The 15099-nt window shown below is 49.9% G+C and overlaps 1 protein-coding gene across 3 annotated transcripts; it reads left to right on the top strand.

Annotated features, from left to right (window-relative positions):
- Positions 1 to 597: 597 nt before the first annotated feature.
- Positions 598 to 13884, top strand: Oasl (2'-5'-oligoadenylate synthetase like). Of its 3 annotated transcripts, XM_021631759.2 has the most exons (6): positions 603 to 1026; positions 4661 to 4943; positions 5965 to 6140; positions 8610 to 8851; positions 11481 to 11628; positions 12885 to 13884. In XM_021631759.2, exons 1-6 carry the CDS (start codon positions 829 to 831, stop codon positions 13383 to 13385), a joined length of 1548 nt encoding a protein of 515 aa, XP_021487434.1. In that variant the 5' UTR covers positions 603 to 828; the 3' UTR covers positions 13386 to 13884. The 3 variants fall into 3 exon arrangements, with proteins under 3 accessions (XP_060238550.1, XP_021487435.1, XP_021487434.1); XM_060382567.1 differs by lacking the exon at positions 4661 to 4943 and having other exon boundaries at positions 598 to 1026; XM_021631760.2 differs by lacking the exons at positions 8610 to 8851; positions 12885 to 13884 and having other exon boundaries at positions 600 to 1026; positions 11481 to 11591.
- The last annotated feature ends 1215 nt before the right edge of the window (positions 13885 to 15099 follow it).

Raw genomic sequence — 15099 nt, 5'->3', positions numbered from 1 at the left:
CACACACACACACACACACGCACACACACATACATACACACACACACACACACACACACGCACACAAATGTGAGGGTCTGGATCAGCAAGATGGCTCAGCAGTTAAAGGTGATTGCTGCCAAGGCTAATGACCTGAGTACGATTTCTGGAACTCACATGACGGAAGCAGAAAACTGACCCCTTGGGTTGTAGTCTATCGCCCTATATTTGTGTCGTGGCATATGACCCCCCCAAACCCCAAATACATAAATATAATTTAAAATTCTTTTAAATACAATGTGAGAAGTCAAGAGTTAAGCCTCTGACAAAGAGCACAGGACTTCAAAGTATCCCTTTGACTCCAGATTCCTCATTCCTTAACCACAACCGTGAGTAGGCTCTTTCTCTTTCCAAACCTCAGTTTCCATATAAAGGGTGGGGGCAGTTGGCCTGAGTCATCTAGGCAAGGTGTCGCCAGAAGGTCAAACTCAAGCCAATTTCAGTTTACATACGTCACAGAAGGGAAACTACAAATGTTGAGAATCGAAACTTACAGCAAAAGAGCTGGCCGGATGCCAAGCCTGTTAAGGAGGCCCGACCTACTGGCCCCAGCCTCCCACCCCTAAGCACACCTGCCGAGATGACAGATCTCCAAGAAGGAGACCCCCAGTGAGCCTATTACTCCCAGGCTCCTCTCTTTTCCCACCTTTGTCACCACAGGGTGCCAGAGGTCAGCTGGAAGAGAGCCCCCTTAAAAAAAAAAAAAAAAAAAAAAGGAGGTGCGTGCCAGGAGTTGAGTGGGTTCTTGGTTATATACTCCTGCTGCAGCAGTGGGCAGTCAGCACAGACATGGCACTGGCCCAGGAGCTGTACAGCTTCCCTGCCTCTAAGCTGGACTCCTTCGTGGCTCAGTGGCTGCAGCCAAGCCGGGAATGGAAAGAAGAGGTCCTGGAGAGCGTGCAGGCGGTGGAGCAGTTCCTGAGGCAGGAGAACTTCCATGGAGAACGGGGCCTGGCCCGAGACGTGCGGGTGCTGAAGGTGGTCAAGGTAAGCCTGGCTCCCTCCATTCCAGGCCGGGACAGGGCAAGAAAAGACCCAGGGTCAGAGGGTCTCCTTGCTGTGTCTGACCTCTCACTACAGCCAGCTGTCTGTCTACCAGCTACGGCCTTGAGCAGAATGAACCAGCAAAGAAGCTAACAACAGACCCCTTTGGGGAGTAAGGTGGCCTAGACCCTTCGTGTTCTGTCATTAAGACCTGTACCCTGTGAGATAGACAGTTCTTTTCCCATTCTACAGAGGAGCCTAACAAAGGCTCAGCAATGTAAGAGTTTACAATGACCACGTGCAATGCAGGGCTTCTCGCTGGATCCTGATATAAAATCTGTAAAATACGGTTTGTGGAGCCTGACATGGGGGCCCACTCCTGCAATCCCAGCACTTGGGAGGTGGAAGCAAGAGGATCATGGGTTAGAAGCCAGCCTAGGTTACATGTCTCAGAAAAGCAGAGAGAGAGAATGTTTAGAGACTATTGGTGAATTTTTAAAATGACCTGCATTTTGATTAAAAAAAAAAAAATGCTGTTTGTCGTGTCAAGTCTAATTGCAGCTATTGGGGTGGGGGAGCTCTCTTTTGAAGAATTCACATGCTATCTGTTTCGGGACAAAGTTCCTTGCTGTCTGCTAATCACTTTCAAGCGGTTGTAATGAAGCAGCTGTGGGGGTGGGGGTTAACTGAGCTCTAGAGTACAAACCTAGCACGCATGAGTCTCTGGGCTCAAACCTTAGCACCAACAAAAGAGAGACACAGATGTGGCCGATTCAGATATGTTGAGTAGCTGGGTGGTCTTTGTTTCTTCCTGTGTTGGCGTGTTCTAATTTTCTGATCACAGAAAGATCCTGAAAATGACGGTTGAGCGAGCCCTGTGGCTTGCCCGGATCTGCACAGCTGCTGTTGGATCTGGGATTTAAATTTAACCACTCAAACCGTGACCCCAGTTTCTCACTAAGACTTTTTTTTTTTTTTTTCTTAAATCCTTCCCCCAGCTGCCTCATCCACTCCCTAGCTCAACTCAAAAATAAGCAGAGGTCGACAGACCCCGGAAGGGGGTGGGACAATTGCAAGCTGAGGACCTGAGTTTCATTCCCAGCAGCTGGAAAGAGCTGAGTGTGGCCACTCATACTTACAATGCCAGCCCTAGGGAGGCAGAGACAAGAGAATCACTAGGATGTTTCTGGCCCATCAGCCTAAATGAATCTGCAAACCCCAGGGCACAGTAAGAGAGCCTGTATCAGAAAATCAAAATGGACAGCCTAAGGAATGATCCCCAAGGTTGGTCACTGGCCTCCACATGCAGGCATGCTTGAGAGAGAGAGAGAGAGAGAGAGAGAGAGAGAGAGAGAGAGAGTGTATGTGACGCACACAGACACAGCTTTGGAGAATTAGCCTTAGCCAATTGTTCATTAAACATTAAGGAGACCGACACACAGAGAGGGTGACATATCACACCAAATTGGTGGCAACATCCAGAGGAGAATTGGGACTCTGAACTCCCAGCGTTATTTAACTTTCCCTCCTGAAGAATTTAGCAGCCTTGAGCCTCTGCCTTCCTGGAAACCCATTCTGTCTTCAGGGCCTCAGGTCACATGATTTAGAAGCTGCAGTCATAGTTTTGAGACCACGCAGACCGGGATTTGACTCTGGCTTTTCCTCTCGTCAGTTGTGTGACTCTGGCTGTGCTGTCTCGTGTCTCAAGCCCTTGTCTGCTCATCTGAGATTGTGGCAGCCTAAAGGTTCTCTCAAGGTGCATTCTTAGAAACAAAGGTTTCTCTGTGATGCTTGCCTAGGGCTTCTTTCTGGTCCATGGGACTCTCTCTTGGGGAAAGCCACCTTCTAAGACCACTCCCTCCCTGACCGACCTAAGAAAGTATGTAGGAAGAGGAAAACTCAACAAATAGAGTCTTGATGGTGACAGATGCTAGCTTCTGAGCCTCATCTCTCCTCCCCCTTAACCCACTCAATGACAGCCATGCCCGAAGAGCAAGACCCAGTAAGAATGGCTCCTAGACTCAAAGCCTTCGCTTTCCCACCCTTGAAGTTTGGAAGGCTGAGCCGTCCACAGTCCACCTGAGCTTATCTAAGGAATCCTGTAGATCACAGGCGTAGATTGGTAGAACAATCGGGAGTAGATTATAACAGAAACAAATAGTGGAGTCTGTCCTAAACCATGCTTTCCTCACTGGGAGAGGGGAAGGGCAGTGTGGACAAGACCTGATCTGCAGAGGGGTCGCCCTTTGCCCACCTCCAGAATCAATTTCAGTCCTTTCTCCTGGGGTAGGACTGCCAAGTCTGATTGCTAGTGGAGTCAGAATGAAAATGGAGACTGAAGACGGCGGGCGCCTGCTCTTTGGGAGTAGGGTGTAGCTCGTGGACACTCACAGACGGGACAGGAAGAACCTGTGGCGGCCGTGTCTGCTGACTTTCCATCAGACTCCCTGCCTGACTGGGAGACCTTGCAAGTGGATTCTGCCCCACTGCTTCCGTGTTGGTCACAGGGCCTATCTCTGTGATTAGAAAGGAGATATGCATTAAATGACATCTGGGGGGAGCCGGCGACAGGGGCTGCTCAGCCAGGGACAGCAGTGTTTTAATTCCTGTACTGACTCCACTAACAAGGACAGGTAGCCACCCAGAGAATGACTGTCCTCAACAGTCCGACCTCCACCAGACAGGGGTGAGCTAGAGAGCTGAGGGGCTTTGTTTGTCAGGGAGGTCGGGGATGGGGGAGTCTAGACTCGCTCTTCAAAACCATCTGGTTCTGGGGTCAGCAGGATGGCTCAGCATGGAAAGGCACCTACTACCAAGCCTGATGACCTGAGCATAATCAATCCCAGGAACCCACTTGTTATAATGAGGGAACCAACTTCCACCAGTTGCCCTCTGACCTCCACATGTGCGCCATGGTATACGCAGATCAACCATACAACACACACGTACATACACAATACACCTACACACACAACACACACATATACAATACAACTACATAAGCATTACACACCACACAGAGAGAGAGAAAAAAAGTGAAAACAAACAGTTAAACAGTTCAGTCTTCTGCCATTAAGAGACAGGGAAACCAATGTGTAGGCAGCCGTGGAATCGACAAGACAGAGAAGAGACATACTGCTGACTTCCAGAACATGGGGCCCCACCCTGGGCCCCACACCCTGGGCACACAGCATTTTATCTGATCTTCCCAGTAACCTAATGACTCTCATTGCACCATGGCGGGACAAGACTGGGTCTCCAAAGGTATGCAGGGCAATGGGAAAGCTCTGGTGGGGCTCGACTGTACCTGAATTGCTTGGGAGGTTGAGTCAGGAGGATTGTGAGTTCAAGGACGGCCTTAGCTACATAGCAAGTTCCAGGCCAGCTGTAGGCTGCACAGGGAGACCCTATGTCAGAAAAGAAAGCATGAGGAAGCCTGGGTGCTGGTGTCCAGCTGCCACAGATGCTGAGCACAATGTCCTCCTCCATCTGCCAGCATCTGTGACGTGATGGCAGCGCTTCTCACCTAGCCCATGTGCAATGGCTGTATCCTAGAGGGACCTGTTGCATGAAGAGCACCAAGGTTGCCCGGCACGTGGCTGAGGGCCTCGGGGTGACAGCATCCTGTCTTCTGCAGGTGGGCTCCTTCGGGAACGGCACGGTACTCAGGAGTACCACAGACGTGGAACTGGTGGTGTTCCTGAGCTGTTTCCACAGCTTCCAGGAAGAGGCCAAGCACCACCAGGCTGTTCTGAGACTGATCCAGAAAAGGATATCTTATTGCCAGGACCTGCTGGACCTTGGGCTCAATAACCTGAGTGTGATTGAAGGAGTGCCCAGTGCTCTCTTCTTCACTCTCCAGACAAGGGAGACCTGGGAACCCATCACTGTCACCATCGTGCCTGCCTACAGAGCCCTGGGTAAGGAGAACAGAAGTACATGCATGGCCTGCCCAGGATGACCCCTTGCCTCCATCCTGGGTTTGAGTTGCTGCAGTTTGAGCTGCTTCAGGACTTGGGAAACAGAAACTTAACACAGAGGAACGCTATGTACACATGACCAATGGTAGCCAGCGATCAGAGGACAGGAATGAGGTGCCCTGGGTAACCACCAGATCATGTTCAGGAAAGGACTTTCTGTGGGAAGAATATTTTGAAAGATCCAGGGAGCAGGGGGAGTCAAATCAGGAACTGTGGGTCCAGTTAGGCATGCAGTAGCACTTTCTGTGTCTGTGTGACCTTTCCCAGAATCGACCTCAGAGATCCAAACCACAGTAAGTTCTGCCTGTCACCTCCCACTGGTTGCAGGCTGTACAGCATTATTCCATGGATGCTATAAATAATAGGATCTAGAGGGACCTAACCTGGGCTACACAGAGGATGCTAGCACTAACCCACAGTTGTGCTCTCCTTTGGCTGATGCCCACTCTGCCCACGGAAGAAAGTTATTCATGGCATGTCATGGCCCCAGGTCTCCCCTATGAATACTGACAAATTTCAATCAATCATCCAGAATGAGAGCTATTGATAAGAGAGACATAAAGGAGAGCAGGAAGTATTGGGGACATCCAGGGAGGACCCGAGACGTGGTAAGCCCAAAGCTGGCTGTCCCAAATAAGACTCTTGCCAGGCAGGGCACAGTGGTGCACGCCTTAAATCCCAGCTCTTGGGGATGCAAACACAGGAGGATTTCTGTGAGGTTTGAGGCCAGCCTGGTCTACAAATTGAGACCAGGATGACGAGGCTGTTACACAGAGAAACCCTCTTAAAACACCTCCCCCTCACCCCCCGCCCCACACACAAAAGAATTTCACCAGAAAGACAACGACCCAAGTCTCCCTGTAGATAAACCCCAAAGAGCAGCCAGCCCCCTCCCCAATGCCTACTGAGTCCACCTGGGCCTCTCGAATCTCCACTCACTCTTTGCTTCCGTTCTCCACAGGGCCTTCCTGTCCCAACTCTCAGTTACCCTCCGAGGTCTATGTGAATCTGATCAAGGCTAATGGGTACCCAGGAAACTTCTCCCCATCATTCAGCGAGCTGCAGAGGAACTTCGTGAAACATCGGCCAACGAAGCTGAAGAGCCTCCTGCGGCTGATCAAACACTGGTACCAGCAGGTGAGGGGCTGCCAGGGTGAGGCCGGGAAAAGGCATCGAGGGAAGACAGGGTTGGAGGAAGAGTGGGAGGATGCTAGCACTAACCCACAGTTGTGCTCTCCTTTGGCTGATGCCCATTTCTGTGGTGTCTGAGCATTAAGCCCAACAAGTTCAAGACTAAAGGGAAGAAGGATGCCTTTACATCTATTCCTACTGCCCTGCCGCTCAGGTATGCCGGCATCTGAGTCCTGGTCAGTGCTGAATGACTGGGTCCTGGGTGACATTTTCAGATGTCACATATGGGATCTGATAAGAACCCAGTACATTCAATGTAATTGGGTGTGCAGAATTTTGTAAACTGAGTAAAGGAAGAATCAGAAACAATCGCAACACACACACACACACCACGCATGCACACAGGCGCTCACGCACATGCATACACATGAGCATGCACAAACGAACACACTCGTGGTAGGGGGCAGGCTTCTTATTAGCTAAAGAGATGCACTAAGAGAAAGGTGAGGTGTGATGGCACACACCTGTAACCCCGGCACTTGGGGGACTGAGGCAGGAGGATCTAGAGGGACCTAACCTGGGCTACACAGGGAGACTCTGCCTCAAAACAAGTACACAGGAGCGAGAGAGACGGTTCAGCAGTTAAGAGCACATGCTCTTCCTGCAGAGAACCCTTGTTCAGTTCCCAGCACCCACATCAGGCAGCTTGAAACTGCCCGTAACTCCAGCTCCAGAGGAGCTGATGCCTCTGGCTTCCACGGATACCCATAGTCACAGGCTCATATACAAACATGATTAAAAATAAAGGAAATCTTTTTAGCAGAGTCTGGTAGAATTTCTACATCAGCCCATTTTGATGGTGCTGTCCATTTTACCTGGAATATTCATCTCCAGTTACACTTCATCCTTTTGCCATACTGGAGTGAGGAAAAAGATCGCCCATGAACAGATTATATTATAATCAATCTACTCTTTTTTAAAAATTAGTTGTCAGCTGGGCACAGTGGCACACACCTGTAATCCCAGCACTCAGGGAGGCAGAGGCAGGCAGATCTCTGCGAGTTGGAGGCGAGCCTGTCTACAAAGCAAGTCCAAGGACAGCCAGGGCTACAGAGAGAAACCCTGTCTCAAAAACAAACAAACAAAAGAACAAAACTTAGCTGTCAGGTGGAATGCTCATCTGTAAGTCCTTCTTGCACACACACACACCCCCCATACACACCTGAGCTTGGGCTTCATAACCAGGCCTGGCCTTGACAAAACTAAAAGAACTTATGTCTTAGTTTGGGTTACAAATGCTATGATGAAACACCATGACCAAAAGCAATTCAGAGAGGAAAGGGTTTATTTGCTTACACTTCCACATCATGTCCATCACTGAAGATAGTCAGGACAGGAACTCAAGCAGGGCAGGAACCTGGAGGCAGGAGCTGATGCAGAGGCCATGGAGGGATGCTGCTCACTGGCTTGCTCCCCATGGCTTGCTCAGTCTGTGTTTCTTATAGAACCCAGGGCCACCAGCCCAGGGATGGCCCCACCCACACTGGGCTGGGCCCTCCCTCATCGATCACTAAGTAAAAAAGTGCCCTCCAGGCTTGCCCACAGCCAGATCTTACAGAGACATTTTCTTAATTGAGGCTCCCTTCACTCAGATGACTTTAACTTGTGTCAAGTTGAGATAAAACTGTCCATGACAGGCTAGTATCAGTGGTTGTACATTTAAAAGTATAGGTCAAAAATAAACATAGCAGGGCTGGCTTTGTTTGCAGATGGATGGCTCAGTCAGTAACACACTTGAGGCACAAACATAACAACCTGAGCCTAGATCCCCATCACCTGTGTAAAAAGGTGAGCACAGCAGCCATCACAGCACAGGAGAGACAGACAGGATGCTCCCTGGAGCTTGCTGGCCAACTTGGTCCAGCCAGTTAGCAAGCTGCCATCCAGTGAGAGAGCTGGTCTCAAAATGTGGAGACCAACAGAGGAAAAGATCTCACCCTGACCTCTAGCCTCCAGACCCATGAGTTTGTATTGTTGCACACTTACATGGACATAACAAAAAGAATTTAAAATCCATCTGGTGAGATGTCTCAGTGAATTAAAGGTGCTTGCCACACAAGCTTGGCAACAGGGGTTTAATCTGATCCCAGGAACCCATGTGAAGGTTGAAGGAAAGAACTATATGAAGTTAATTCTGACCTCCACACCCACACATGCACAGAGAGAGAGAGAGAGGAGGGGGAGGAGAAGGGATGATTCAAAAACAGATTATATTCCCCTAAATTTAAAGTCAGACAAAATTTGAAGTCTACTGGGCTAACCTAGGCTCTTAATCCTAAAATGGGGAAACCAAGGCCCAAGGATGGAAAGTAGGTAGAACTAAGCTTAGACTTTGAATTTTCCACTCTGGACCTGGTGCCATCATCGCACTTAATCTTGGCATCCCTCTCTGTCTCTTCCCCCTCTCTTCCGCAGTATGTGAGAGACAAGTGCCCCCGGGCCAACCTGCCTCCTCCCTATGCCCTGGAGCTGCTAACTGTCTATGCGTGGGAGGCGGGCACCCAGGAGGATGCCAACTTCAGGCTGGATGAAGGCCTCGTCACGGTGATGGAGTTGCTCCAGGATCATGAACTCATCTGCATCTACTGGACCAAGTACTACACACTGGAGAACCCAGTCATTGAGGCCTTCATCAGAAGACAGCTCAAAAAAGAAAGGTATGGGCCCCTGCTCACCGCCAATCTCACAGAAAGAAAAAAAAAAAAAACAACACAGCTATGACTTGGCTTTAAGTATGCACTGAGTCCCCACAGAGACCACTCGGCATTGAAATCTCAAGTGATCAGATAGCAGTTCAAAGCCGGTTAAGATTTCCCAGGGTTTGTAGGGCAGATGAGCTCCCCAATGCCACCCTCTGCTTTCCCAAAAAGCCATGAGAAAGTACAAAGGCTGAGTCCAGAGCGGCTTGTCTAGCGTGCGTGGGGACTGGGTCTGATCCTAGCCTGGGCACAGGTGTGGCCCGGTAGGAGCTTGTCATCATTTTCATGCCAGGGACAGCGGGGGTGTGTCCATAACCCCTGTTTAGGAGGCTAAAGCTGTAGAATCACACGGATGGAGTAACACTGTGAAAGGCAATCTCAAACAACAACAACAACAACAAAAAAGACCAAAAAGATGTGAGGTGAGGTGGCTTAGTCAGGAACCTGCTTGGCCTGCAACTATGAGTATCGTGCAGATCCCCTGCGCCTGTGTAAAAACTGTGTGGGGTGTACACCTATAATCCCAGCTCAGGGAAGCAGAAACAGGAGGCCCCCTGGACCTTGCTGACCAAAACCCGTATGGCCATATCTTCAAGCACCAGGTTCAATGGGAGACCCCGTCTCAAAAAATAAGGTAGAAAAATAACTGAAGACACCCGCTATCATCCCCTGACTTCAACGTGCATGTGACATGCACGCGCACACACAAATTAGGTGTCATTTTTAAATTAACACACCAAGCGGAAACTGGTGCTTTCCACGTAGACCTCTGAGGGTCACAGAAAATTCATGTTAAGTGTGCTCTCGGTCCACGGTCTGTGCTAGATGCAGCATCAACGATCAGGACGGCAGCTCAAACCATCATTGCCCCACCTATCGCCCTTGGCCTCGATCACATGGTTACAGGCTGGGTTCTAATTGCCAGCACCGGCCTCCCATCGCCCCCAGGTCTCCCCACGCTGGCACACTTCTCCCAGTAGCCCTCAACCAATGGCTTGGCGTTGGTGATAAACACCACGCCCTCCTTGCTGTCCAGTGAGAGCAGGCTGGCTTGCGCCCGTCCCATTGTCTCCGTTTCTTGCTGGTGCATCCCTCGGTGTCTTCCACGTCAATCAAGTCCTCAGCTGTGGATCTGCTTCAGGGGAATCCAGCCTCCAGAGCCCTTGTCAATGGAGACTTGGTGTTGAGGTTTTTCAGTACTCCTGTGTCGTCCCTGAGCGGTCTGTTACTTGTTTTGCAAGGAAGAAAAGCCAGGTACCCTCATAGAGGACCTATTCTTGGGAACTGGCTTCCGGGTCTTAAGCAGATCGGAATCTCTGCGTCCCTCTTGCTGCTTTTCCCTCCTCCACCCTTCCCTTTGGTTCTTCTTCCCGACCTGCTCTACTCAGTTCTTCCCAGTTAGAGGCCTCCATCATCCCTGGCGGAACCCGCAGGGGAAAACGGCCCGATCCCTGCACACAGCCAGCACAGTGGCGCCCCTGCTGGGTCATCTGCCAAGCTGAAAGAATGAGCCCATCTGCGCCCCAGCCCTGGGGACAGCTCGGACTGCTCACCGATCATCAGGGTCAGATAACCGTGGAATGCCAGGATCCTCAGGCATAGAGCTCAAGGTGTCCGGTCCACCCAGTAGCCTGTTTTCACCTTCTGTCACAGTGGCAAAGTCCCAAAGTCAAAAAACACAAAGTGCAGCTTTTACTTATGAGCTGGGGGTTCACCTCAGGCAGTCTCCTAAGGGGAACAGTCAGGCTCTGCTCAGACTCTGCTCACGCTGGTAATGTTTCATCACTCAGGGTTTGCATACCGGAGAGATATCTTAGAGACAGCCAGAGCTCTGCCCTGTTGAGGCAGTAGAATTAGAACAGCCAAGAGCCTTCTCTATCAGCCATGAGAATTTAGGTCAGCTGGGTGGTGGGGCACACCTTTAGTCCAGCACTCCAGAGGCAGAGACAGGCAGATCTCTGAGCTTGAGGTTAGCCTTGTAAAGTGAGTTCCAGGACAGTCAGGGCTACCCAGAAAAACCCTGTCTCAAGGGGGGAAAGGAGAGGGAGAAAGAGAAAGGGGGAGGTGAATTTAAGGCCTATATCTCTGGTCCCTCACCTCTACAACAGGGATAACAATAATAATGATACCTTTTAGAATTGCTGGGAGGATTACGGCAGGCCCATTCAGGTTCTGGTCCATTGCTTCACAAGCGATTAATAGATATTGGTGATGTCACTGTTATCAAAGGCCATTCAGCAAATTTGTCCTCAAACTAGTATAGCTTGCTATGACCTCACGAGGCCTTCCCCGCCGGAGGGGACCTCTGCTATTGCTCCGGGGTGCATCACGCAGCCTCAGCCACCCTCTCCATCCCTCAAATTCTTTGCAACTCCCCAGAGTGTTCTCCTCAAGAAGAAGAGTCCTTGAGGAATCTCCTCATCTCCATGCCCTCGCTGTCTAGCGATACCCAATCAAGGCCCCTGACTGACAGCTCTGGGGATGCAGGGATGCTTAGTGGCTGGAAAGGATGCTGGCTGGCGAGCATCTTCCTGGCCTACAACTTCCAGACCAGAAAGAGCCTGAGCATCCTATTTCTGTGTTTCAGGCCCATCATCCTGGACCCAGCAGACCCAACCCACAATGTGGCGGAAGGGTACAGATGGGACATAGTTGCTCAGCGGGCCAACCAGTGTCTGAAGCAGGACTGTTGCTATGACCACAGGGACACCCCGGTCCCCAGCTGGACTGTGAAGGTAATGGTTCCTCCCAGCCTGACACTCTGAACAGTACACCTGCGCAGCGTTGCTTCCCCCAGTTAGGTGCCTGTGGAGCACGGCACTTCAGAGGAGGAAGTCATCCATGACGCCACCCCCCACACACACACACACGGCAGCTCTCAACCTGGGCATTCTTTGACTTTCTAAGCCTTGAGATCCTGACCATTCATCCTGACACTTTTCCCACCATGATCACCGTGTGCCCATAAGTCAAGTCACTCAGCCTTTAGTGCCGGCACTGGACTTGGGGTTGGGGGCAGAGAGAGGAGGAAGCATGGAAGGTCCAGAAATAGAACACGACCTGTGCCCTTGAGGAACTCATGCAACACTGTTAGAAACGAGCTAAAACAAGTTTGTACAAACCTGCTAGACAGATTACCAGAAAAGATAAGACTCTTAGAAAATAAAAAATGCAAAGAAATGCCTATGGGCTGTCTCCGTTGGTCTCCACGGGCAATTCTACAAAAAGGTTGCATTTCATCAGTGGCTTTATCGTTTGTTACTGTGAGTAGTACTGGTCCATTCTGTAGAAGACCGAGCCGAGGCTCCAGAGAGTTAAGCCCGTGAATCGAGTTCATAGTGCTAATAGGCAACAAAGCCAGGTTCGGTCAGATCTTTAATGAGGCTCCGGAAGTAGGCGACAAATGTTAGCTAGAGTCACCAGACAAGATTTGTGCAGGAGCTTCAAGCTGGTTGGCTGGTTTGTGAAACAGAGGCTATGTAGTCTTGGCTGGCCTGGAGCTTGTATATAGACCAGGCTGGCCTTGAACTCACACAGATCCCCCTGTTTTGAGAACTGGAGTGACACATATCTGTCACCCCCCGCTTGACTGAAAGATCTTTCTTTCTTGAAAACTTTACAACCCTAGCTTTAGAGTCTTTCAGAGCCCTGCTGTGCCCTCCATTCCTCCTGTCAGGCCGTGAACACTGAACACCACGTAGGCACGATCACTTTGTCTGCCAAGTGGGGGGAGAGCCAACCTCATGGCACTGAAAATGTACTCCTGGGAGGTGCCCAACACAGAACCCACAAAGTAATTGGCACTCCCTAAATGTTTGCTGATGATGAGGAGAAGGAAGAGGAGAAGGTGGGAAGAGAAAGAGGAGGGAAAGAGGAGGAAGAGAAGGGGAAGGGGGGAGGAGAAAGCTGTTTTTGCTATTACAAAGATGGAAGGGCATTTGTGAGCCATCAGACAGAAATGTGAGCCTAATCCTAGCCTCTTCTCTTGCAGAGAGCACCAGATATCCAGGTGACAGTGGAGCAGTGGGGTCACCCCAATCTAATCCTCTGGGTGAACCCTTATGAACCCATAAAGAAACTTAAAGAGAAAATCCGACTGAGCCGGGGCTACTCGGGCCTGCAGCGCCTGTCCTTTCAGGAGCCCGGCGGCCAGCGGCAGCTCATCAGAAGCCATTGTTCTCTTGCCTACTACGGGATCTTCTCCGACACCCACATCTGCCTGTTGGACACCATTTCCCCTGAGATCCAGGTCTTTGTGAAGAACCCGGATGGTGGGAGCCATGCCTATGCTATCCACCCCCTCCACTTTGTCCTGAGCCTGAAACAGCAGATTGAAGACAGGCAGGGCCTTCGAAGCCAGGAGCAGCAGCTGGAGTTCCAGGGCCATGTCTTGGAGGACTGGTTTGACTTTAAATCCTATGGCATCCAAGACAGTGTCACCCTCATCCTGTCCAAGAAGAGGGAGGGGAGAGCTCCATTCACACCCAGCTAGTTTCCTCTATCGATGTCTCTGCACTTTCACTCACTGTCTTAGACTTAGCCCAGTGGTCCCTCCTTTCCAGACCTCTGCTGGATGGTCCAAGTCTTTGGTACCCAGCGAGCAGGGAACCAGGAGGGGTGTGAGAAGTCATATGAAATCAGACAATAGCAGGGCACTCGGTGTGACAGTGGAATTCTGCAGCCACCTGGGAGGCCAGACCAGGACCTCTGCGATCCTCATGGCCACATTGTCAGGACATGGGTCAGTAAATGGCAGTCTCTCTAATAAGCTACCCTCATTTGTTCAGAGGAAGCCAAACAAGCTTTCCAACCAGTCACAGGAATTGTAATTGGTTGTCCCACCTCCAAGTTCCCCACACCAACAACCTCCAGGGTCTATCTGAAGCCTTCCCCTGCCCCCGACTCAAGTCAGCCTGCCTCTCACTATCCAAGGCGAGGTAGGGCATCAAGTTCCTTTTAAACTGAGAATAAACAGCCTTTGTTTATTCACATCTGAGCAGTCTTCATTTACAGCCACAAATGCCTCTCAACTTTGGGGACTAATGAATACAGGGAAACTGAGATGAAAAGAGACAAAGTCTGGGAGACTGACGATATTTTAAAAATTCATGTTGGGCATGGTATCTCGCCTTGGGAATCCCAGCACTTGGGAAACAGAGGCAGGTAGATCTCTGTGATCTGGAGGCCAGCCTGGTCTACATGGTGAATTCTAGACCAGCCAAGTCTCCATAGTGAGACGCTGAACTCAAAGTTTTCTGTCCCTACCTCCTAAAACCCACACACAAACAGAAAATAATTATCCAGAGACAAAGGAAAAATGACCCGATTTTTATTGCCAAAGGATATTATACTTGGGTTTATGTCACACCTTCCTTGTGATCTGTTTTCTGGTGGACTTACCATAGCTTCAAGTTCACTTCACAACTGGTTTTCAAAAACCTCTGGACAATTTAACAATACTATTCTATATATTTTCTGGTTCTTTTGCCTCCAGAGACTGAGAGAGTCTCTTTATCAAAGGGTTAACAGGCTAGCTCAACTCAGACCTTCACATACTTCACATTACATCCCACGCTGTAGGTACTACACAAAAGGAATGAACAGGGCTGAGGCAGATCAGCTGGCAGAGCACTCACCAGGCACCCATGGAGTCCCTGATTCGATCCCCAGCACTTCCAGGTATGGTAGCGTGTACCAGCACAGAGACAGGAAGATGAGGAATTCAGTCATCCTCGGCTACATAGTAGGTTGGGGGCCAGCCTGAGCTACATGTGCCTCTTTCTCAAAAGAAAAAAATAGTCTAGATGAATAAGTTTTGCTCCATTTACCCTCCTGTAGCAAAACACTACAAATTCAGTAGCTTATAAATAACAACAACAACAACAAAATAATAACAAGCATTTGTTTCTCACTGAGAAGTTCAAGATCGTGGGCACCTGGTGCAACCTCTTGCTGGCTTATAGATGGCAGCTTCTCACCAGGTCCTCGTGTGGCAGGAGAGAAAGGCAGACCTCTGAGAGCACTGATGGCAGGGACAAAGGCTCTGTTCCCTTCTGATCATCTCCAAAGGCTCCATCTCTTGATACCATCAAGAGATGGTATCAAGAAGGAAGGGGTTCAGCAAAGAAATTTTCAAGAGAGTCAAACATTCGATCATAGCAGCCTTTTTTTTTTTTTTTTTTTTTTTTTTTTTTTTTTTTTAATTT

This window comes from Meriones unguiculatus, chromosome 4, assembly GCF_030254825.1.
Source record: "Meriones unguiculatus strain TT.TT164.6M chromosome 4, Bangor_MerUng_6.1, whole genome shotgun sequence".
NCBI classification, from domain to species: domain Eukaryota; kingdom Metazoa; phylum Chordata; class Mammalia; order Rodentia; family Muridae; genus Meriones; species Meriones unguiculatus.
This window is presented reverse-complemented; position numbering and strand designations above follow the sequence as displayed.